The sequence below is a fragment of the Impatiens glandulifera genome, unplaced genomic scaffold, assembly GCF_907164915.1.
Source record: "Impatiens glandulifera unplaced genomic scaffold, dImpGla2.1, whole genome shotgun sequence".
Classification (NCBI taxonomy): Eukaryota; Viridiplantae; Streptophyta; class Magnoliopsida; order Ericales; family Balsaminaceae; genus Impatiens; species Impatiens glandulifera.
Genome location: NW_025919666.1, coordinates 355,775 through 382,918, shown reverse-complemented (window position 1 = coordinate 382,918; position 27,144 = coordinate 355,775). Strand labels below are relative to the sequence as shown.

General features: G+C 34.3%; 1 protein-coding gene and 1 pseudogene across 1 annotated transcript; one reads left to right on the top strand and one right to left on the bottom strand.

Annotated features, from left to right (window-relative positions):
* The first annotated feature begins 17,236 nt into the window (after positions 1-17,236).
* Positions 17,237-17,857, top strand: LOC124918320 (26S proteasome regulatory subunit 6B homolog). Its single transcript, XM_047458508.1, has 3 exons — positions 17,237-17,419; positions 17,501-17,739; positions 17,824-17,857. Exons 1-3 carry the CDS (start codon positions 17,252-17,254, stop codon positions 17,855-17,857), a joined length of 441 nt encoding a protein of 146 aa, XP_047314464.1. The 5' UTR covers positions 17,237-17,251.
* Positions 17,858-24,262: 6,405 nt separating this feature from the next.
* On the bottom strand, positions 24,263-27,124 carry LOC124918318 (annotated as a pseudogene).
* Between the last annotated feature and the right edge of the window lie 20 nt (positions 27,125-27,144).

The following is a 27,144-nucleotide window of genomic DNA, read 5'->3' as shown; positions in this document are numbered from 1 at the left end:
ACTATTCTCCTTCTCCCATAACATCCCACACTCACCCTACGAACGAGTCTTCAAACTCTCCCACTCCTCCTTCTCCCGTAGCATCCCACCCTCACCCTATGGCCACTCGTAGTCGTCATGGAATTGTCAAACCCAATAAAAAATACCAAGACCACTCTCTTCACATTTCTACCTTTGTATCACCCATTCCAAAAAATTCCGTACATGCTCTACGTGACCATAATTGGAAAATTGCTATGCAGGAAGAATATGATGCGCTTATTGACAATGGTACTTGGGCCTTAGTTCCGCGTCCGTCTAATGTAAATATTATTCGTTTGTTTTGGATTTTTCGGCATAAAACGAAATCTGATGGTTCTTTTGAGAGACATAAGGCTCGTCTTGTTGGTGATGGGAAAACTCAAAGAAAAGGGATTGACTGTGATGAAACTTTCAGTCCGGTTGTGAAACCGGCAACTATACGGATGGTTCTAAGCATTGCTTTATCCAAGTCTTGGTCTATTCATCAATTGGATGTGAAGAATGCCTTCTTACATGGCAACTTGAATGAAACAGTATACATGTATCAACCTTTGGGGTTTAAAGATCTGGCTCGTCCTGATCATGTATGTCTTTTGAGAAAGTCTCTCTATGGTTTGAAACAGGCACCCCGCGCTTGGTATCAACGTTTTGCTGATTTTGCTGCATCAATTGGCTTCAATCACAGCAAATTGGATACTTCTTTATTCATTTATCACCATGATCATGACACTGCTTACATTCTTCTTTATGTTGATGATATTGTGCTCACTGCTTCTTCGGAGTCCCTTCGGAAATATGTCATTTCTCAACTTAGCACTGAATTTGCAATGAAAGATTTGGGTCATTTGAGTTATTTCTTAGGCATTGCTGTTACCCGACACAAGAATTGTTTGTTCTTGTCTCAAACGAAATATGCTCATGACATTATTAAGAAAGTAGGTATGAAAGATTGTAATCCAGCTTCCACTCCTGTTGATTCTAAAGGAAAGATGAGCACTCAATCCGGCATTTCTTATGGAGATCCTACCTCTTATCGTTCTTTATGTGGGGCGTTACAGTACTTGACATCCACTCGTCCGGACATTTCTTATGCTGTACAACAAGTTTGTTTGTTTATGCATGCTCCTCAAGTTGCTCACATGAATGCCTTAAAACAAATCATCCGTTATATTCAAGACACTGCTGATTATGGTTTGCAGTTATACAAATCATCTATTACTTCCCTTATTTCTTATACGGATGCTGATTGGGGCGGGTGTCTTGATACTCGTTGATCTACATCAGGTTATTGTGTCTTTCTTAGAGATAATTTGATTTCTTGGTCTTCTAAAAGGCAGCCTACTTTGTCAAAGTCTAGTGCTGAAGCAGAGTATAGAGGGGTTGCAAATGTCGTCTCGGAATCATGTTGGGTCCGAAACTTATTATTAGAACTCAGATGTTCGGTTACACAGGCAACCTTAGTTTATTGCGATAATGTTAGTGTTATTTACCTCTCTAGTAATCCGGTACAACATCAGCGCACTAAACATATTGAAATGGACATTCACTTCGTTCGTGAGAAAGTCCAACAGGGTGAAGTTCGTGTCTTGCATGTGCCATCCCGATACCAGATTACAGATATTTTTACTAAAGGTCTGCCTAAGATTTTATTTGATGATTTTCGGGCCAGTCTCAGCGTTTGCAAAGCTCCCGTTTCGACTGCGGAGGTGTGATAGATTATGGAAATAATCTTTATATTAGGAATATAAAATAATATATGTGAATAAATTATGAAAATAATTTTATATTAGACATATAAAATAATATCGTTATTATATTATTAGTTTCCTTATTAATCTTTTATAATGTATATATATTAGATATTTCCCTAATGTAAAGATCAAGAAGATTAAATAAGATTCTCCCTATTCTTTCACGATCGAGAGATGATGAAGTTAGTCTCCAAGTGGGAGATTGTTGAGTTATTGAGCCTACACTTATAATAAACTCCACATTGTTAATTAGAGTTTATTGGGTTTATATTTTTTGGTTTTGGGCTTGGGCCTGACCAAAGTTATTTAGGTTTATTACCTGAATGTTTACCCTATAAATATGTAATTATTAAGGGTTAACATTGAGTAGACAGAATTCTAGAGAGATAAAGTGTGAGGCAAAAACTCTGTATTCCTTCTTCTTCTTTATAGTAAATCTGGTGGTGCCTGAAGTGGATGTAGCTCAATTTGAGTGAACCACTATAAATCTGTGTGTTCTTGTGTTCTTCTTTCTTGTGTTTTTACAGATTGTTTTCAAGCAGGTCAGATTTGGGAGATACAAATCCTAACAATTTATAGATAATTTTTTTCACGGTACATTTACAAACAATTATAGGTAACTCTAGAAATACCAATTATATCAAATTCTTTATTATTTTTGTTTTTAATAAATAATATAATTTCTTCATAAATCTTGTATAGATGTTTACGATAGAAGAAAAGTGGTGCAGATTTATATCAAGGAGATATGTTGTATACTAAAGTGGGAATCTGACACTCCGTCGCGATTAGTTAAAGAAATCATAGTAACGTTAAGTATCTTATCAATCAAGGGATAGATGTTCATTCCTTATACAATTAGGGGTTGAGTTGTATTAGTTTAGTTAATCAGAAGAAATTATAAAATGTTTTGAAGCGGCGAATTTACCTAATAACCTAAAGACAAGCCTGAATTTAAAACACATCATGTCATTCACAAAATAGAGTTAATTCTATAACAGTAACTATTATTTGCCAAAAGAAATGCGTTTACTGATACATTAGATCATCTATTAGAGATCGGTAATATAGTAGATTGACTTTTAAAAAATATTTACGGTGATATAGTTTATTGTATTAAGTATGTGAGAAAATGATATTCTTATTTTTTTTTTTAGTTCATTAGCTTATTGAAAGGGAAAAAGAAACTGTTCAAATGAATCTATTTTTAAGTATATCTAAGTTTATTTAGAAATAGAGTTTTAGAGAACACTTTATCTACATCTTTATAAATAAAGTTTATCCTCAAAAGGAAAAATTAACTTAAATAAACTTTTCACTTTAAAATCTTTTATATTTCTAACAGTATTATCATAAAAAAATTAGAAAGTAGCCAATCATAGCGATAATGGTTAAGCAAACAAAAAGAAAGAAAAATAAATATATTTTTACAATATCATTATTAAAGATATCAATAAAGTTAAATTATTATTTTTTTTAAATGAGCTTAATTTTTGAACGAAATGTATATTCATTTATTAAATAAATTAGAACTAATAATGTTTGATAGGAAAAATTAATCAACTTGTTTTTCTTTAACTTAGATTTAAAAAATTATCAAAAAATTATTTTAATAATTTTTCACATAATGTTTATATAATAATAATAATATATTTATCCCACCAAGGTAGCCTATCGACTTAAGGTTTAAGAGACTAAAATGTCACGGATTCGATTCCATCTAGAAACGTTTTGAATTTAAGCTGGTGTCATGCTAGATCTCATTTATTTCAAAATAATAATAATAATAATATATTTCATATTAAATATAAAAATAAAATTTTAACTTTTTGATTTTACAATTAAAAAAATATTAGATTATAATAGCTCTCTCGTAACAAAATAATATTTTTTTAATTTATTGTAAAAATATTTATACAATATTTTTTTAAGGAAATTAATTCAAGTAGAATTTGTTTTCACAGCTTACCGGATCTTTGATTTCCAATAAAAAGTTGAATAACGACTACAAAGAATATTAGGTTGACTACGACAAAATTATGATTATATGGCAGTCTATTTACTAACAAATAGATATCAAGGTTATAAAAATATGTTGTATGTTTAATAACTTATTTTGTAGTTAGGAATTAGAGCCATGCATGTCTGTGTTCAACAAGGCCTGAATCAAAAAAATAAAAATAGGCAATTTTGTAGCAGTAAAGTTCAGTATGCAATAAATAAATATATACAAGAAATAATATGTTACGTCAATAAAAAATAAACAATATTTGAAATAACTAAATAAACATCACTCGTCTAGATGTTTTAGAGACAAAAATATTGATCAAATCTGTATAATCTAATTAACGGACTATTTTTTTCTCAGTCGACAACATTTCTAGCCCATTTAGTCTATCTTGTGACATTATTGATCGAAGATAATTCTTAATTAACTTCAACTTCGAGAAACTTATTTATGTCGATGCAACTGTTACTGGTATGGTTAACAAAATATTATAGGTAATGTAAGTATTTGAGAATAAACCATTCAGTTTTGCCAGATATTATAACATATCACTTGCTCTTTTTTCATCTGTTAAATAACATCTCACGACCAGCAATTCTGAATACAATCATCACCATTAATGTTTGAACGTCCATCGTGACTCAAAAATTGTTGAAGCTCTATACAAGACTTCATCAAGTTAGTTAAAGGCTCGCATTTTAACTTCTCCAAATTCAATAAAAACTCAAATATTTCTTGATATTGTTTAAATTGTTCAACCCGAATTTGAAGCGAAAATCGAGTTTGATCAATTATAAACAAAAAATATTCAACTCTAAAAGACTCTTCTCCAGATTGTGTCACATCATCATTGCCACTTTTATCAAATTGTTTTTTTCTTCGAATGATGCATTTTTCGCGAAATTTAGGTTCAATCCCCATTTCACTTGTCATTTGTATAGCTTCATTCATGGCACTAGCAAATCCCTTTTCTCTAAACTCATCGAAAAATTGATCAAGTTCTTGTAAAAGGTTGATTGCAATATCAATATTCATATTTTCAGATTGGATAAACTTAATCATAACATTTATTGCGTTTACCAAGTTATATCATATTACCATTCCAAGCAAGAACTCAAAACTCTCAAGATTATATAATGATAAGGTCTCATCATCACTTTTTGTTTTAGAATCTTCAGTAATTTCCGCTAAGTCAAGTAAAGCATCTCTTATATGTACAATTTGTTCTTTTATAGCTTTTACACTCTCAACATGACTTTCCTAATGGGTATGTGACAATGTCTTAACAGTCAAACCAGGCACCTTATCTTTAGAAATTTTGCATCTATTTGTAGAGGAATAGAACAATGTATAGATGCGTTGCACCACTCTAAAGAAAGACATGGATTTAAGACAACATTCCACCATATCAACTAATGCCAAATTAAGAATATGATAACCACATGGTGTGTAAAAAGCTCTAGAATTTATTTCAATCAATCTTTTTTGTACACCTTTGTGTCTTCCACTCATGTTAGACCAATTGTCGTACCCCTGTCCTATTACGTCATCAATATCAAATCCAACTCTAGTTAACACATTCATAAGGTTCACTTGATAACCGAAGACCTATTGTGTCATCCACCTTAAAAAACTCAACCCAATATTCTTCTACTTTTGGTGTGTCCATCGAATCATCCACGCATCGTAGCACTAGAGACATTTGTTCTTGATGACTCGCATCTGGAATACAATCAAATATTACTGAAAAATATTTTTCATGTTTAACTTTTACAATGATTGCCCTTTCACTTCTTTTGACAAAGTCTCTATCAACTAATTTTGAATTTTGGGACTTAAATATGTATATTATGATTATATTGCTTCACAACGTCGAACATGCTCCTCCATCAATGGATCAAACTCAACAACTATTTTTATCATTTTCAAAAATAGTCCATGTTCTTGACATAAAGTTTCTCATCATTTCTTCGGAAGGCCAAAGTATTTTTGGCAAGTGTTTTCACAATGGAGATTATTCTTGTTAACACTTGTCTCCAATGTTGTCTTTCTTTGTTGATTTGAAGTTGCATACTGTCATCAATTATTTGATTTTTTTCAGCCTCTTTTCTAATGCAACACAAACAAACATGTAATCCATATGATCTCTACTAACTTCATGATGTTTAAGACTTCTATGTATATAATGTCATCCTTTGTATCCGTCATTACCCAAATTTCCCATTCTACTCATCATTTGTTCAGTCTTGAACAACTTACAGCAGAAGCAAAATATATATCTAATTAAATAGAATATACAAGCCATAGTCTATCAAATGTTTGTCCATTTTCTATTATCCGTGTATAATGCGATTATCAAAATGCCTATTGTTACTATCATTAGGAAACAAAAAATCATCCACTCTTTTTGGACACATATGTACCAAGTAATCTCTTAGTTTTTGACTAATGTTATTCCAATGTCTAGGATTCTCCAAATTCTCAATCGAACTTAATTTTTCATGTTGAGAGCCATTCTCCAAGTTCTCATTCGATTCACTCAAATTGACAGTCTCAACCAATTCTTCATTTTCATAGTGACCCTGTTCTTCAATGACCAAACTATCTCTTAATTCCTCTATTTCTATTATGTTATTTCTACTAAAATATTTGTTAATATCACCGACTTAGCTTTGAATTAATGCCTCCTCCTTTTGTTTTATTTTTTTCTTTTGAGCTCTAGACAAATGTTTAGAAGACATTTTATACAAGATCAATTCTAGTAGCTACAACCAATTTCTTACCGTTGATAGATTCTAAGATTGTCAAAATTTACAATTTCATCAAATAAAGATTGAATTCATTTATCTCTTTTCAAACAAAGTTAATTTAATCAACACAACCTAACTAAACAACGCATTCATTCATATCGTGGAACAAAGTATAGAACTATGATTTCATCGTTTCAATATATTAGAACATATGTTATAATTAATTGCTATGATTTTAATTTTGAGTTCTCGCCTACAAATTACAAAAATTCATTGATAATATAACAAAGAAAAAAATATATTGATGCAAGTAAAGCACTAGAGCTCCACCTATTTCAGGCATTTCATCAAAATTACAAAGTCTATAAAAGAAAATACTTCTTTATTCAGCCTGTAAGATCAACAAATTGAATAATCAAACAATATTTAAAGCAGATGATCAGATTGAGAAGGATTGGAATTGTTTGATAACTTTGGGGCCATGAGATGACCAGATGGGATTGGGGCGACATCCGACATGTTACGCATGTAGAAATCGTGGCGAGCCTTTTGCATCATAATATATATATATATATTAAAATTTTGTCGGCCCCTAAGTAGGAAAGTAAATGGGGCAATTTGAGGCGGGGAATGCATTTACCATCTCCGCCCCATTTTTATTTGGGGAATTTTTTTATACCATCCCCGCCCCATTCGGTTTCGGGGATTCCTCACGGGGCATCGTTTATACCATATTATCAAAAATAAATAATTATTTTATATCATTAAATTATATAAACATACTTTTTTTAATATAATATATTGTAATATATTAAAAAAATTATATTATTATAAAAAATAAACTTAAAACTCTTATAAAATATAATTAAAAAATATATTGGTGATTTTATATATTTAGTTGTGTTTTAGTATTCGGGGCAGTTTAGGACGGAGATACAAATACCATTCTCGCCCCATCCCCGGTCAACTACCGGCCAAACTAGGGAAAAAAATGCCCAAAACGGGGCAATTTGGTTCGATTATCGTAGGGCGATTTTAAATTGTCATCCTTAACTTGAGGTAATGGTCTCTCACGCCTCTAAATAGGTCTGACCCTAAGAATGCCTAGTTTATATATATATATATATATACATGGATGACAACGGGCACTAGCCCGTCGGGTAGTGAAATACTCATTCTCGAACCCAATTTTAATTTTACTACCTGACGGTAGGGATGGTAATGGGGCGGTTCGGGGCGGGGAATGCAATTACCATCCCCGCTCCGTTTTAATTTCGAGGATTTTTTTAATATCATCCCCGTTCCGTTCAGTTTTTTTTCGGTTTCGGGGAATCCCACGAGGCACCGTTAATAAAAAAAAATTTAAAACATAAATAAAAATTATACAATAAAATTATATAAACGGATTTTTTAATATAATATATATTATAATATATTAAAATTTTATATTATTATAAAGAAATAACCTTACTACTCTTATGAAATATAGTGAATAAATAAATACATTGGTAATTTAATATATTTAATTATGTTTATGGTGTTCGGGGCAGAATCGGGGTGAAATTAGGGCAGGTCGGGCGGGGGACACAAATACCATCCCTACCCCATCCCTGTTCGGTTTAGGGGGAAAACCGTCCCAAACGGAGAAATTCGGTTCGGTTTTCGCGAGACAGTTTCAAATTGTCATCCTTACCCGACGAGTATATCTATTTGTATCTTCATCCCTGATGTATCGAGTACCCGATTCCCGACGAGTACCTAATTACCCGATTAAAGTATGAGTTTATATTTATTATCTTCTAAATATACTCAATATACTAAATATTAAAAATATTAAATTTTAATTAAAATATTTAAACTAAAATAATATAAAATTATTATAAATTAAATCTAATATCTTAATATTTAATTCAAAATATAAATTGACCTAAAAATATTAATAAATGTTTTATTTTTAAACAATAAATTTAAAAATTAAATAATTAACCATCCATACTATATAATATAAATTCATATATACTACAAAAAAAATACAAATAAATTTAAAGCTCATAATACAATTTACTTAATTAAATATAAACTTCAAAATATTCAAAAATCATCCTGTCAGTTTTCTAAAAAAAAATATTCTTCTTAATACACTTTTGCATAATTATGTTTTAGAGGTTACCAAAGATATCTTTGTTGCTGCTAAAACAGAGGAAGAATATAAGAAATAAAAAGAAATAAAGGTTAAAGAATAAGTTAATAAATAAGTATAAGATTGTAAAAATTGAAAAACAAACATAACTTTATTAAATAACAATAAACATTAAAACTAGTGATATCGAAATTTTAAAAACACAAATAAAAACATTACTTACTTGCATAGTTATGTTGTAAAGTTTGAAAAATATAACAACTTTATTATTATTAGACACTTGGAGTTGAACAAAAATTATAGAAAATATTAAAGAAAGTTAAACTTGAATTTGAAAAGTAAAGATTGAAGAAAGGAAAAAAATATTTTGTTATCATTAAAGCATTCTATGAACGATGCGGCAAATTCCCCGGTGGTTTGTAGATACACTACATTTTGTTGGTGATGCCAGCGTATAGCAGCACCATCAAGGTATTGGGGGAATAAATTTTCGGGGGTCATTGTAGAAGTGTACATCTTGAAAAAGACAAATGAATCGTTTTTTCCGATGTACTTGGATATGGCTAGTAACTTGATGCCCAATGGAATGATTATTCATTCAACAGTTTTCATGACATTCTTACAGTCATAGTGTTCATCGGTGCTTTTGACCTTAGTCATTTTATCTAGTTGGGCTTGCATCTCTGCCTGCATGGCTTGAACTTGAGTCATCTAGCGTTCATATTCCGTTAACGGTGGTTGTTCAGTCACTAGAATTGGTCTTTCCTATGATCTCATAGGGTTGAGTATTTACTCATGTGTCCCTGTGCCCGTGTGGTTTGGTCGAAATCTTCTTCTGAGTCTTGATAGTGAAAGACCTCATCTTGAGTTTGAGGACCAATAGGACGGGGATTGATGGGAGTGAACATAACCGGGATGGACTGGTTAGGAAATCGAGAGGAAAAAGGCATGTTTTAGGATGTGGAGGGTATTTGATGATTAGTTAAAGAATTTTTTATCGACACGAATTGTTCTGTCACATGTTGCAAATATGCCTTCATTTCCCTGAATTCAATCGTAGAGATCGTTTTAAGTATCGGTGCTTCCTCGGCCATGTTGTGGCAAATAAAACGTCCGGTTTTTGGATCTCATTTTATGGGGGTCATATCGGTTGCTGCAGTCGTGGACTGTTGCTAACAAAAAGATGTGAGGATTTACAATTATAACATAAGTACAATGCAATGTGATGCAATGCATATGCATGTAAAATGAATCCTAAGGAATGAACATCTTCATGTGATTCAGAAGTCAAATATAGAGTTGTTATACAAAACACACTCATTAAGTTTGTTACAGACATATCTCTCTTATTGACATTTATAGAGAGTCTAAAAGGGAAAAAATGTCGACAGATACTGCAGGTTTTAAGTCTTATTGTAGCATGTTCCTATACTAGAATCTTCCTACTCTTCATTCTTCTTGACATTCTCATATTTTTCAATAATGATATTCGGTTAATTCTTACGCTCATTCGGGATGCCCATCTAATAAGGGTTATGTTATTTCTCAAGATATCCCACATTGGCCTTATGGTCAATTGGCCTGTCAACGACGATGACATTTCCCGTATAAGGGACATAAAGTCACAACTGAACTGTTTGAACAGATCATGAGTGTTGTAGGACGTGACCCATTCCAAGTCCATAAACATGATCATGGGTTCATCATCCATCATGTAAGTCATATTTTTGATGGGATACCAAGGGAGTAATTCCCTAACTTCATCATCATTCTCCACGAGAGGTTCAGGTAAAGCTTTCCTCATTCTTCAATATTAAAGAGTAGGGGATATGATGTATTTAGGACATACTAGCGGCAAACATACAAGTTTATCCAGCAACCAAATGTAAAGAATTGGAGGTGAGCCTCTTTTGCTTATGGTGGAGATTAAGAATGAATCATTCTAACCTATAAGTGTTTCAGCTAGAATGATACTTAAGGGGTCTTTGTTTACCCTAAGTATGTGACATGCGAGTCCAGGATTTTGAAGGATAACTTGTCATCTACTGGAGCTATGAGAAAGTGGGCCAACAGGACCATTAATATCATCATGGAGGAGCCTAAGGTTAGGGGATTTTTCCATTCCTAACCTTCATTTTTGTCCATTTCTAGAAGTCGATGACGTTCTTCTTAAGTATCTTCTCGGATGTTGTCTTGGTATATATGTATCCTCTTGTAAGAGCTTCCTTAAGGAAATTGGTTCCACAAATGGATTTAGATGCTGAATATTTTTATTATCCATCATTAGGACAACTCAGAATTTCTCTATGGTTGGGCACATTTTCCTTTCTCCTATAAAGTATACTAGTCTTAAAGGTTTTGTTCCACCTCCTTTGAATTTGCATAATGAAGACTTGGTTTATCTTGAAGTTAATAAACCTCATAATATGATTCATTCCATAGATTGCACGGTTCCACTCGTTTTCGTGGAAGTTGTCGATCCATGGGATTAAGGCGATATCCTTTAGCATGGACACCGTCTATGATTGGAAATTCAAAACGTTTTACAAAAATGTGTTTATTTTGAAGAAGGAACATTTTTGAGATGTTCATGTAGACTATAGATGCATACACATAATACATGTACTATAGTCACATAAGGGTTGTAGTGACGAGATTTAGTTGTTTAGGCACGACAAACTACCGGCTTGGAGAGAGTATCTAGGTTTTTTGTGCTAAGGGGAATTATAAGAGAGTATCATTCACCGATAGTAAAGGGGATAAACTACCGCCATAAAACAGGGAATATCAACTCAATCGAGAATTCCCTCTCACTTCCACAATGCCTACGTCCTATCGGACGGCTCATCGCCAAAGGGTGGGGTCGATCATATGCATTCTAGTTTTTTCTCTCGTAACATTACTCATTTTGTAACACGTTGTTGTTCCTTGTCGACAATTTTTGCACATAATTATAGAAGTACCAACTCCAATCGTGTACTTCTTGGAAGTAATGTTAGGGTTATGTACCCTTTGAAAGTCTAGGCATTTATTAGGATAAAACATATGCATCCCTTAGATATGTCTATTAAATTGAAAACGTGATACAAACGTTTTTCAAAAGTCAAGTTTATGTTTTCGAGTTAAGCAATTTAATTCCCGATAAAGTCATTAGAAAACTATAATCCCCAAAAAAAATTGCCCTGAAAAAGCTCGAGGTTCGAGAAATTTCAACATCGGTTTGTGTGTAAAGAATCTTTTTAAAAGTAAATATTATTTTAAAAGATTTTAAATAAATCCTGACAACTTTTAATTAATTATAAAAATAATTAATTTGGGTTCAAGTTTAAATAATCTTTAAATTTGAAATAATAAATTAAAATTTGATTTCTAGAAATCTATTTTTTAAATTAATTAAAAATAATTATTTTAAGAGATTATTTATTTGAAATAGAGTCGCCAATTGATTTTTTAAAATCAATAAAAGGTGTACGTGTATAAACGTATTTTACACCACACTTTCGTTTAGTTCAAAATTTGTTGATAATTGGGAAATGACTTTCGCGCTCCATCCTCCGTACCCGTTTAAAAACGGTCTCTACTTTATAAAGTTTTGGTTTTTGAAAATTGGTTGTATGACGTTTTATTTTAATCAATTATTCTTTAGGACCTAGACATGCACACAAGTTTTTGTGTATTTAAAATTGTGACAACAATATTTAAATGCTGATACATTTTGCTGCTGATTATAATTATGGAGAAATATACATGAAGAATATTAGTTTAAAAAGGCATTAGGGTTTAAAAATAAATCCCAAACAAGCCTTTATCAAAAAAAATTGTGGAAATATGCCAAATTATTTTAAAATCATTTTCTATTTTTTTGAAATTTTTAAAAATGATTTGAAGTTCCAAAATTACAAAATTAATTTTAAAAATTGAAAAATGCAACCAAACAGGCCCTAAGACTAGTGTCCTCGGTCATATGTGTATTTTTATCGGTTGGGGGTTAAAAGTCCTCGGTCCTGGATCAGGAGTCCCTTGGTCCTAGGTCATAATTATCGGCCGGGGTGCAGAAGTTACCAATCCTAGGTTCGAGAGTTCTTGGTTGGGTGCGAAACTCCTCGGTCCCAGGTTCGATTTCTCGGTCGGGGTGCGGAAGCCACCGATCCTAGGTTCGGGAGTTTTCGGTCGGATGCGAGACTCCTTAGTCCCAAGTTCAATTTATCAGTCGAATATAAAAATCCTCAATTAGAACTCTCGGTCATGGAGGAAATTTCTCGGTCTTGATTGAAATTTCTCGGTCGAATCTGTCGATCCTCAAGAACATCAAAACTATAGATTTTGCAGTTTTGCTTAAGACTCGGATCCTTTGATCCAAGGGTTTGGGTAGCTTCACAAAGCTTCAAAACATCATGAACATCATATCAAAGTTTGATTCATTCGGGATAATGTTTGATTTCATCAAAACAGTTTAAGGACTAAAATTGGGTTTTTAGTTTTAAATTGTAATGAAGTGTAAGAAGCTCGCCAATAACTTCTTTATACTTCATATGGTTGATTGATCCCAAAACATGAATACTGACAGTTCGTTTTGACCAATTCGATAACTTAAAATTTTAATTTATCTTGAAAATTTTAATTTTGATCAAATATGATCTAAATAGGTTCCCAACATCATTAGACACATGTTGGAAGATTTATGAGTTGTCCTTGAGGATTAGTTCAAAAACAAAAAAAAAAATAGATTTCTTATTTTTCTAAATTCAAATTTGATTTTTTTGTTTTAGATTGATTGATTCTAACTTTCAAAAAAAAAAACTTATAAATGATAATAAGATAATTTTTCAATCAAGAAATTCAACAGCTAGGCAATATACAAACTTATGAAAATTGAAATATAAAAATTTAATTTCAAATTAAAAGATTGAATTAAAGGTTGATTAGAAGAATATTAATGATTGGAAAACACTCAATTTTAAAATGGGTACATAAGCTATGTTACTTAGGAAAAATAAACATTGGTTAAAAAATCCCAAACAAACATTGATTTTAAAACAAAACTAAAATATATTTAACCGTGCTAAAATGACCGCGATATTAAATGTATATAATGTCATAGTTGTCTATTTTTGTTTCATTTGATGTATGCAAATGTGTGATCTTTGATGGGTTTTTGTTTTTTATGATATAATTTTTTAATATCTTTAATGTATTTTTCAGATAAACTTATGTTAATTTTTATAATAACTTGAATTGTAACATATTTGTTTTTTTATAAAAGTGATATTGTCACAATTTTTTGAACAAATAAAAAAATGTATTAATTTTTTTTTAAAAAAAAAAACTAGATTTAATTTTCTAATGTTGTGTAAAATTATTAATTCTAAAATTTTGGGAGTTCAGTTATTTTATTTAATTAATTATTATGACTACAAACCACTGGTTGTCTAAAATTAAAGCTTGATTGATAATAATCAAATATATTTTAGATAAATGCTTGTAATTTAGAGCTATCTCGTGAGTTAATTAATATGTTATTACTCATACTTAATATATTATTTTCATTTGAATAAGCAAATATAAATTATTTTGTTTTGGTTTTGTAAAGATAGATTTAAATAAAAAAAATTGTGATTTCAATCTAGTTAATTCATTATTTGAATGTGTACATTAAAATAAATATAAAATCTCTTATTACAAAGTGTATTAATGGAGAGAAATTTGATCAATGACTCTCAAAAAAGAGGGGTCATCTCAAAACTAACCCTTCTAAAATTTATTTACAAATTCTTTTTTTTTTAATTTTGACAATTGTAACCTTACTAATATTTTCTTTTATTCTCATTTTTTTTCTCTTTTCCCTCTCATCTTCTCTCCACTTTTTTCTTTCTTCTCATCCAGCGACGATCGGGACTCCTCCCCTCATTTCTCTTCTTTTCTTTTCTTTTCACCTTCTTCATCTTCTTTCACTCTTCTTCTTCCCCGACTTTGATCCTAATCAGCGCCACCCCGACTCTCCAAGCGCAGCAACTCCCAACGACGTCGCCTCGACCAAGTTAGCTTTTGTGTTTCCTTCGTTTTTTGTCGTCTTCAACATTTGAATGCATGAAATGGTTTTAGGGTTTGAGGTTGTTTTGTATAAATGTTGAATGGTTTGGTTTGAATGTTGAATGTTTGGTTTGAATTTGTATATGACCGGCTCAATCTGAGTGGCGCACCACGCACCACGACCCACGACCCACGCACGATTGCGTCCCACGCAATCTGAGTGGCGTCCCACGCACCACGACCTTGGATAACAAGAATCACATTTCAGAAGTACTTGCATCCAATGATCTTGAATGTAACGATCTTGGTTCGATCTGCCATGTAGATACTCTGATCCTCGGGAATTATATTGAAGAGATAGTGGTTTCATCCGTATCTTACCATTTAATGAATAACAAGAATTATAAATATAAAAATGGGAAGCTGGTAACCAATTTTCTTTTGTTGGTTTTTTTCCTGCTTATAATCGGTCCGATTCGATATAATTTGCTATTGTCCATTGGAACAACTTATCCCATGGACAGTGGCGGACCTACAAGGGAGGCCTTGGGGGCCCGGGCCTCCCCCAACCTTAAAATAATTTGTTTTTATATATATATATATATATATATATATATATATATATATATATTTAACAAGTAACTCTTAGTCCAATTGGCTTTGAAGCTGAATGAAGTCTCGCCTTTAATTTATTTTAAAATATAATTTATCTATAAACTAATTCATAATTATTTTAATTTTATTAAAATAATTATTATTAATATTTTATTTTATACTAACAATATTTTCTAATATACAAATATTTATAATAATACATAAATTTTAATTAATATATAAATAAGATTTATTTATATAAATAAAGTATAAAAAATTATATATAAAATAATGTAAATTATATAATAATATTATTTATTTTAAAATTATATTTATATAATAATTATACATTATTTTTTTATTTATTTCAATATAATAAAACAAATTACTTATAAGGGTAAATATAAAAATTAAAATAATAATAGTTTTTTATATTTCTTAATTTTAAACTATTTCAAAAATTTATAAGAAAATATAAATTAATATTAATAAACAAGTTAAAATAGTTACATCGGTTTTGTTCAGTATTTAAATAAAGAATTTGATATGTTATTTTTATATGCATTAACATTCTATAATGGTAATCTCGAATGTCTATTCACTTGATAATATATGTTTATCACGTTTTTGTATTTTTGTTCTTATTAATATTTTTTATTTTTTTTATATTCTCATAAAATTAGGCTGAAACCTATTAAATTAGATTTTTATATTTTTTATATAATTAGTTTTTTTATGAATTTGTTTTTGTGTTGCATTTGATAAAAAAATTATTGAGAATTACAAGTGAGTTATCACTTTGCCTACAAAGAGGAGATCAAAATATAGTTCAAGCCATGTCATTGATTGAGAGTTCGAAAAATCAATTACAAAAATTTAGAGAAGATGGATGGCATGATATTTTGGACCAAGTTAACAGTTTTTCTCAATTACACTCTCAATACTTGATATAAATGAGCATATGATAATTGATAGCAATGGTAGGCGAAGAGGAAAAGGGGAACTCATCACTAATCTTCATCATTATCGTGTGGAAATCTTTTGTTAGGTATAATAAATATTATTTCTTATTTATTAATAGTTATTATATATTATCTATTATCTACTAATAGTTATTATTTATTATTTCATGCTAGGTTGTTGACTTGATTATGCAAGAAATGAATAATCGTTTTTCAAAAGTTAATACATAATTACTTGATTGCATATCATGTCTTCATCCCAGAAATTCATTCTCCAAATTTGATATTCGTAAACTCATTCGTCTTGCCAAACTTTATTCCAAGATTTCACAGGCAGTGATTATTTATTTTATGAACAACAACTTTGGACTTACTTATTTAATTTGCGGGATGATCCTCAATTTTCTTCAATTGAAGACTTGGGAATTTTTGCTCATAAATTGGTTATAACAGAAAAAACATATAGTCTTTCCATTGGTTTATCGATTGATAGAGTTGGCTTTAGTTTTACCAGTTGCAACTGCATCTGTTGAAAGAGTTTTTTCCGCAATGAAGACCGTGAAGACTAATTTGCGTAATCGAATGGGAGATGAATGGATGAATGATAGTTTAGTTGTATATGTTGAGAAAGATATTTTCTCAACAATTGAAAATGAGTCAATATTGCAATATTTTCAACAAATGGAACCTCGTAGAATAAATTTGTCTTCTTTTGTACCGACTCATGGACAAGAATAATTTAGTAATTGTGCTTATTAGTATTTTGTAATTGTGTTTGTTAGTATTTTTATGTAATTACCAAGTAAAATTTTAATTAAAAAATGCATTTATTTGATCGTCAAAAAAATGCTACGTTATTTGGCCCTCCGAGAAAACATTTCTGGGTTCGCCACTGCGCATGGATTTAGCATCTTCCAGGATGGAAAAGGCTGTGGAAGAGATACTCTGAATCATTAAAGGTTTCTTCTTCTTCATTTCCTTCCAGATTTTCATGAATGTCTCACTTGTTTCTATTGTTTCAGAAAACCGAAGTGGAAGCTGCAACAAAGCCTGAGGCGAAACCCGTTTCTGTGATAACCGAGATTAAAACAGAGACAGAGAAATCAGCTCTTCTTGTCAAGAAAGATGAAGAGAATATTGCTGCAATATTGCCAAAAACACCTGTAATTGAGGCTTACCTACCCATTTTCTTTAAACCTGATACCTATCCATTTTTTGTAATATTTGTTTCGAATTATGAACAGGAAGTTCCACCCGACAATGAATTTGAGAAACGCATAAGGCCGGAAGTTATTCCAGCAAAAGAGGTCGGGGTAACGTTTGCTGACATCGGTGCTATGGATGAGATAAAAGAATCACTTCAGGAATTGGTTATGCTTCCTCTTCGACAACCCGATCTATTCACAGAAGATTTACTTAAGCCATGCAGAGGAATACTCTTATTTGGAACACCTAGGACGGGAAAAACAATGCTAAAAACCAAGTACTCTTATTTCTATTATCCTCATATTCAATAATAGATTAAGATTGATTTTAATTTTCTCCATTCCTTAATGATTATGGGCAGGTTGCTGCAAGTTTTGCTTCAGAAGGATCAGTAATGAATGAACTGAAACAATGGAATGACTTGTATGGTGAAGGAGGAACAAGGAAGAAGCAACAGTTAACTTACTTCCTTTAAAACCTCCAGATTGTTAGACAAGCTCTTTTATTTTTCCTTTTACACGCGCATCAGCGACATTTTTTCTGGGAGTGGATTTTTTTATAAAGATTTGCAACAACAACCAAACCAGAATTCAGTTATGGTAGTGTTCATTAGTTGGAAACTCTTGTTGTATATTTGGGTTGTATAGATTCGCTTCAATAGGATATTTATTATTAGCTCTTAAGGATTGATTGCCTTTTTTCATCATTTGTGTGGGAAAACATCTACAAGAAATTCTTTTGATGCATGCTGTATTGTATGTACGGTGGTCTAGTTTTAAAATTTATAATTTACCTGTAATAATATTAAAATGGTTGTTAGTAATTACCACTGCAATTGTTTTTTTCATCACATTTCAAGCCTTCTAACCAAAATGAAACAATCTAATGGGTTATATTGAGCACAACAAAACTTTTTTTTATCACATTTCAAGCCTTTCTAACCAAAACAAAACAATCTTCAAGGTTATATTGAGCACAACAAAACAATTGAACAATGAGTCTGATTAGGTCTGGACATATGAAACATTTATGACAAAGAAGATCCAAATATTTCTCAATAACCTTTCAAATTAACATTGAACCACAACAGTAAATAATAATACAAAAAAACAGAGCCACTCAAATTGATAATCAGTCATCTAGCATTCCATCATTCATTAATAGACCATCGGAATGTGTTAAGCTTTAAACTATAACCGAGCCTTTCGAGTTCTTTAATTCAAGACACAAGTTCTTGATTGTTGGGACCAGGATGGAATTCAATACTCAAACGCAGCGGACATAGAGTGAGGAAAGAATTCGAGGTTAAGAGAGAAGAAATCGAGGTGAGAAGAGAATACCACTAGAATACACCTAGCGGTCCAAGAAAAGGGGATGAGGGCCGAGAGATAACTTAGAGCACCAAGTTCCAAAAGATTCAATTCATAGCCCCCAAAAGTGGGGTGGGCATCAGCATTTAAAGAGGCTGAATTACCCAAGATTCGGTTACAAATTTGTTACAACAACTTCCCAAAATAACAGAATTCGGTTTTAAAGAAATATAAGAGAAGATAAAAGATGAATTATTAAACAGAACATAAAACTGGCCCAATTGTTCCATAGGACCGAGGAGGGTGCGCTTTCTTATTCGTGGATCGTAACATCATCTCCCCCATTAGAAGTTCGTCGACCCCGACGAAGAGAGTGTTGTCTTGTTTGCCTCCTTGCTGCTAACATCTCTGGGCATTGAATACTTATAACTTCTGCATCTTCCCAAGTTTGGTCTTCTGTTTGGGCCCCATCCCAATTGACTAGCAGCTGTTTTTTCATTTTCCCTTGCACCATTATGTCTTGTTCACCCACAATTTTTCTGGTCCTGTTTGGATGTGTGCTAAGTTGGGGAATATTTTCAACAGCAGCAGGGGTACCTTGGAATGATTTTAATTGCGAGACATGGAAGACATTGTGTATCCTGTTGTCGGTCCCGAGTTCCAGCTTGTAAGCAACTTCCCCAATCCTTTCCAACACTTCAAATGGCCGAAAATACTTCGGTGAGAGCTTGTGGAATAACTTCTGGACCGAACATTGTCTATATGGCTGTAACTTCACCAATGTCCAGCTACCCACTTGCAACGTGACATCTTTTCTCTTCTTGTCCTGCTGCTGCTTCATACGATTCTGGACTCTTTTCAAATGGAATTTTATGAGTTGGAGTGAGGCTTCCCTGGCCGTTATCGATACATCCACCTCTTCCACTCTCGAGTCACCTGCTACATACGGTGTGTGGACCGGGGGGTATCCATATATGGCTTCGAAAGGAGTTGTTTGTATTGTTGTATGGAAATTAGTGTTATACCACCATTCAGCCAAAGGAAACCAGTGTACCCAATCTTTCGGTGTTTGGCCAGCCATGCAGCGTAGATAAGTGACCAAGCATTTGTTGACTATCTCGGTCTGGCCATCCGTCTGGGGGTGATAGACTGAAGATAAAGTTTCTTTTACTCCTTGTATACTTAAAAATTCCCGCTAAAAGGTGTTTAAGAACATTTTGCCCCGATCACTGATGATGGTTGTTGGCATTCCGTGGAGCTTGAAAACGTTGTCCACAAATAATTCAACTACTGTCCGGGCAGAAAAGGGGTGTTGCAGACTCATAAAGTGGGCCATATTCGATAGTCTGTCAACTACCACAAATATAACACTTTTACCTTTTGACTTAGGCAAGCTTTAAATGAAATCCATGGAGACCGATTCCCATAATCGATTGGGAATTGCTAAGGGCTGAAGCAGACCCCTATATTCTAAGTTATCAGGTTTATTTTTTTGGCAAACTTCACAGGTCCGGACAAATTCCCTAATATCTTTAAGCATTCCTGGCCAATAGTAAACAAGTTGCATTTTCTTTTGGGTGACCAGAGTCCCCGAATTCCCCCCTTCTGCTCCCAAGTGCATGGCTGCAATTAAGGTATTTCTGAGGTCGTTATTCTTTCCCACCACCAGCCGGTCCCTTTTCCTCAATAACCCGTGGTCGTATGAGCATTCTGGGTGAGAATCAACATTAGCAAGAATTCCACGAATGACTTTGGTTAAGTTGGGATCTTCTTCATAGCTTTCCTGAATTTGTTTTTGGACAGCAGTGTGATAGACCGAAATTCCTGCACATTGGACACATGCTACCCGCCTAGACAAAGCATCTGCCACCAAGTTTTCTTTTCCCCTTTTATATTGAACAACAAATTCATATCCCACCAATTTATAGAGTCATTTCTCTTGTGCCAGGGTTTGAACTCTTTTTTCCAGCAAGTATTTAAGAGCTTCATGATCGGTCTTTACAATAAATTGCTTGTACCTAAGGTAAGATCGCCACTTCTCCACCGCAAAGGTTAAGGCCATCAGCTCTTTTTCATATGTGGATGATGGTAACTTTTCTGGTTCAATCGCCTTGCTTATGAATGAAATTGGTCGACCCTCTTGCATTAGTACTGCCCCTATACCAACTCCGCTTGCATCGGTCTACTACAAAGGGAGTATTGAAATTTGGAAGCGCTAGGACCGGAGGGGAAAGCATACGCTGCTTCAACAATAGAAATGCATATTCAGCTTTTTTATTCCATTTAAACTGACCTTTTTTCAACAGGGTCGTGAGTGGTCGTGCTATGGAGCCGTAGCCTTTTATAAATCTTCTATAGTATCCGGTCAGACCAAGGAACCCTTTCAATTGCTTAGGAGATTCTGGAACTGGCCATGTACTCATTGCTTCTAACTTTGCTGGATCCGTGGCTACACCATTCTCGTCAAGGATATGGCCAAGATAGGAAATTTGCTTGCACCCAAAATTACATTTCCCCCTGTTAAGGAATAACTCGTTATGTTGCAATATTGAAAGTACTTTATGTAGGTGCTGGATATGTTCCTTCCAGCTCGGGCTGTATACTAGGATATCATCAAAAAAATACTAGCACAAACATCCTTAAAAATGGTTTCAGGGTCGCGTTCATTATGCTTTGGAAGGAGGACAGTGCATTGGTTAGGCCGAAGGGAATCACCAAAAACTCATACATGCCTTCGTGAGTACGGAATGTTGTTTTGTGGCAATCACCTGGGTGCATCCTTATCTGGTGGAATCCTGAGCGCAAATCGAGCTTGGAAAAGAACCTGGACCCATGCAATTCTTCCATTAACTCTTCAATGACCGAAATAGAAAACTTATCCTTAATGGTTGCTGAGTTGAGCCGCCTATAATCAATACACATTCTCCAGGATAAGTTTTTCTTTCAGACCAACACCACAGGGGCGGCAAAAGAGTTGTGGCTTCTTCTTATGACTCCCTATCCAGCATATCGTTGACCAAATGTTCAATTTATGTCTTTTTCAAGGCGGGATATCGGTAGGGACGCATGCATACAGCTTTTGTGCCTTCCTTTAATGGGATGCGGTGATTTTGTTCCCTGGCGGGTGGTAAGTCCTCAAGTTGCTGGAATATTGGGCTGAAGTCATCTAGCATTTTCTGAAGGTCTTCAGGAATATCATCTGGTGGCCTTGTAGAGAGCGAGAAAAATTGTGCTTCGTTTTCACTTCTTATTTGGATCATGGCAGCAACATTGCCTTTATTTAATAACTTCTATAGGTGATCACCCTTCATTAAATTGATTTGTGTATGGGGTATGCCTTGCAAGACCTTGGTTATCCCTTCCCATTTAAAAGAGAGTGTTAATTTTTTAAAGTCCCATTTTGAAGGGTCTAGAGTAATCAGCCATTCGATTCCCATCACAATATCATACCCTGTCATTGTCAATACCTTCATATTTGCTTGATAAAGCTTACCTTTCATAGACCATTTCAGATCTTGGCAGAAACTAGAGCATAGAATGTTAGAGCCGTCTGCCACTCGGACCGAGAGCACTTGGGTGGGAAGTATGTCATGGCTAATGTTCTTCATTATCCTGCTATTAATGAAGTTATGAGTGCTGCATGTATCAATTAGGATCACGACCGGTAAGTTCCCAACTTTACCAAGAATCTGGAGCGTTTGAAAGGTTTTAGAACCCGTCAATGCATGTAAGGATATGGCTAGTTCTTTCACTGCGTCAGGCTGCAAAAGAGAATCATCAAGGTCTACCTCCGGAGCAGGATCTTGGAGACTTGGGGCGACTTCTTGATCATTGGTCGAGACCATGAATAACTTTGATTTATACATGTGGTTTGGTTACCATTTTTCATCGCAAGTGTAGCATAGGCCCTTCTTTCTCTTTTCATTCATTGAGACCGGGTCTAATTGCTTAATATGGCCCTGATTTGCACTCGAAGAGGACCCATATGATGAGCTCGGCTTGATGTATGGGGTTATGTTCGTGCTTTGCCAACTTGGTTTGACGTTGCTCGGATTGGGCAGTAGTGGTGGCTCGGCGCTGTACAAATTCTCATTGCTCATTAAGGACCGATACGTTGCTTCTTGAACTTTAGCCATGGTCATGGCTTCGTTTAGAGAATCCGGAAATCGCAACCTGATACAGTTTGCAATTTCCTCCCTTAGACCGGACAAGTAGCAATCTATGACGTATTCCCTTGGCATGTTGTAGAGTTTTTGAGAGATCGACATATATTGCAGATTATAATCTTGAACCGACCCAACCTGTTTTAGATTCATCAACTGTCTCATTGGAGTATCGTGTATAGAGGGTTCGAATTGCGTCATAAGATCTCTCTTGAACACGTCCCAAGATAGGGCTTCCATATGGTCTCAATTCTGTAGATAAGATCCATACCATATTCTTGCTTCGCCAGAAAAGTGAATGGGTGCAATTTCTAGTTTCGTGACATCCCTAGTTTTGTCCACCCTGAAAAATTTCTCGGCAGATATTAGCCAGCCCTCGACATCCGACCCATCAAACCGAGGAAAATCGACCTTGATTAACCGAGTAGGAGGAGCATAGTGTTGGTCGCGGTTCTGGCCAGGGTGCTGGGGCCTAAATGGGGAATGACCGTGGCAAGAATTATCATCATAGGGTCTGTGGCACGGTTCTTGCACATTTCCAGATGCTCCGCTCTCAAAGGCTGTCATTCTTTCTTCAGACGCATCAAATCTTCGGTTTATAGCAGCTTGCATCGCAGCTGTTTGTTGGGACAGGTTTTCAATAAGGGCCTTGAGCGCATCCATTTCTGATTGCTGGCGAGTTTCTACCATGTTGAGAATCGGTCAGCTCTGATACCAATATGTTAAACTTTAAACTATAACCGAGTCTTTCGAGTTCTTTAGTTCAAGAAACAAGTTCTTGATTGTTGGGACCATGATGGAATTCAATACTCAAACGCATCGGACATAGGGTGAGGAAAAAATTCGAGGTTAAGAGAGAAGAAACTGAGGTGAGAAGAGAATACCACTAGAATACACCTAGCGGTCCAAGAAAAGGGGATGAGGGCCGAGAGATAACTTAGAGCACCAAGTTCCAAAAGATTCAATTAATAGCCCCAAAAAATGGGGTGGGCGTCAGCATTTAAAGAGGCTGAATTACCCAAGAGTCGGTTACAAACTTGTTACAACAACTTCCCAAAATAACATAATTCAGTTTTAAAGAAATATAAGAGAAGATAAAAGATGAATTATTAAACAGAACATAAAGCTAACCCAATTGTTCCATAGGACCGATGAGGGTGCGCTTTAGAGTTTAGGGTGCGCTTTCTTATTCGTTTCTTATTCGTGGATCGTAAGAGAATGTTAAAATAAGAAAGGGTCTCTCTAATATAAAAAAGAAGACTAATTATTAATTAAAAGAAAAATAAAACACCAGACACCAAAAACGGAGACCATGTCCAAAACATAGGCAAATTTAAGACCAACACTCAAACACACACAAGGTTTGTTCCTCTCCTAAGCAGCCTTGTTGCCTTTCAAGGGCCCTATTGGGATCTTACTCAGAACCTTCTCATCGAAAACCACATATTGCTTTTTTAACTCAATAAAGGCTTTCTCAATAAATGGGTCCACACGATCCTCATGCTTTTCGTAAAGATAAGGCACAATTTGCAGCAACACAAACACTGTTCCATGGCAGAAATAGCGATTCAACAATAAATAAACTTACATGTATAGAAAATTTTCATAACTAAATGTTCTACAATACCTATATAGGCCAAGGTCAGAAAGTTTGACCAACTACCAACGACCGAGATCAACCACAATCCAGCAACAACCTGTGAAACAATTGATTAAGCCAAAATCACTCAAAACTTTAAATTTGACAATTTTGAATAAAGTTTGTGATATGGTTTACAGCAACAAACTTCTTGAAATCCTTTCCAGATAATATATCTCGGAGAACACCAATAACAAAGTTGATTTCAATCCTCAGAGTGGAAACAACCCCCAGAATAATGTCATCAGAGATGTGAAATTCTGGAATTTCTGATGCAGGCCTAGTAGTTGCATAGAAAACAGATGGTGAAGATTGGAGGATGAAATCAGAAGAAAAATAGCAGTCCCATCAAACTAAACTTACTTGTTGATAAATGTGGAAATATTGGCCCACAATAAAAGGATGCCAAGAAAAATATTAATATATGGCATGCAAGAGTTAGCAAGTGATACTCGAGCAATTCAAAGAGAACCCATACAGCTGTGGCAAAGCCAACCACTGTAGCTGTAGCTGATACTTTCATGTCTCTCCATAGCAGAACATCAGCAGCTGCACAAAACCAATAAGTATTAGCTATTTTTTACATCTTTCTCTCTATTTATGGATTTAGCAGCTTATCCGACGCACCACGACCCACGCACCACGACCTACGACCCACGCAATCTGAGTGGCGTCCCACGCACCACGACCCGCGCACCATGACCCGCGCACCACGACCCGCGCACCACGACCCGCGCACCACGACCCGCGCACCACGCACCACGCACCACGACCCATGACTCACAACCCACGACCCACAACCCACGTACCATGCACCACGCACCACGACCCGACCCCGACCCTCTTTTAAGAACGACCCATGCCCTCTAAGAAATAAGTGTTCTTTCCCAACGGTTGACGAGTGTTTTGGATATCGGTCCAATCCCTGTAAGATCGATCTATCTATCTATCAATCGTATCCTTGATAGCAATGGCTAATCACGTCGAAAAGCGCGAATCAATTATTGAGAAGATCATATAGAAGATTCACGACCACGATTCGTCCTCGTCTTGACTCAGGCGACGACAAGAAGCCTTCCCAACATTCTTCTTTCGAGGCCAAGGTGTTTGTCTCTTGGATTGGGAACTTTGAAATGAGGGGGAAATTGATTAAAAAAAATAATAGAAAAGGTAAAGTTGTCCAATTTTATTAAAAAAAATTATATTTAAAAATTAAAATTATTAAGGTCAGTTGTGAGAGGGTCATTTGATCAAATTTCCTTAATTAGAGGAGAAAGAAAAGTTACCCAAAATTGTGTAGTAATTTCTTTCCATATAATCCCACATCGGAGGAGTGCCAACTATCCTATAGGAGAGATCTCTATATAATTAACTGCTATTGTTTAGATCAAATCATGCAGCTGTGTTGCGTGCACAAAGCGAACTATTCTTTCCACTTTTACTAAGGAATAGAGGGTTATTGATAGCCCTACAATTTCAGTCTAATCATATTTTCTTATGTATTACATTGGCTGGTTTTATGCTTTCCCAATGTCAACTGTCTCTCCATTTCATCTTGCAGTCGCCGACTCTTAATGAACAGACCCAAAATATTTGCTCGAGCATTTATCCATGGAAGAAGTGTTCTTCATTTATCTCATCTATTTTATTTGAGCTTATTCTATTTCAAAATTTAGCAGCAATGAGTGCTGACCCAATTTGTGGATGGATTCTATCAGAAGAAAATACAACAGAAATTAGAAGGATTAGCTCTGTAGGCGGTGGGTGGATGTAAAGTTTCTGAACTTTGGATTGATATTGATATGTAGAATTAGGTTTGAGAAGAATGAAGAAGCAGATTAAGAAAAACATGAATGGCTTTGGGAGCTTTCAATCCCTTTTATTAATGTAATAAATCTGTTACAGTCCCTGAATAAGACTATAAACTTATAAAAACATATAATATCAACATATTTTCACATCCCTCCCTCAAGATGAACATCCCTTAAGTTCATCTTGTCTCTAAGATTAACAAAAGGTCGAAATTCTAAGGGCTTTGTAAAAATGTCAACTTATTGAATTTTTGAATATACATGTAATGGCTGAATAAAACCTTGTTTGAAACTGTCCCTCACAATATGATAATCTATGTCGAGATGTTTCGTTCTCAAGTGGAAGACTGGATTTTCAGTAATATGTATTGCAGCTTGATTGTCGCAGCGTAGGGGAATTGGGAGATGAACTGCAGCATTGAAGTCTTTCAGCAAAAAAAGTGATCCATTTCAGCTCACATACAGTGGTGGCCATGCTTCGGTATTCCGCTTCTACAGTGGATCATGAGACTGTGTTTTGTTTTTTTGTTTTCCAAGACACCATGGCTCCTCCAAGTTTAACACAATAACCTGTAAGGGACCTCCGACTGTCTGAACAAGTTGCCCAATCGACATTTGAAAAAGCCTCAAGTACACTATTAGTATTACAAGAGTAAAACAGTCCAAGTGAAGGCGTGCCTTTAAGGTACTTGACAACCTGTAAGGCAGTCTCCCAATGGACTTCCAGCGGTTTCTGCATATATTGACTTAGTTGTTGGA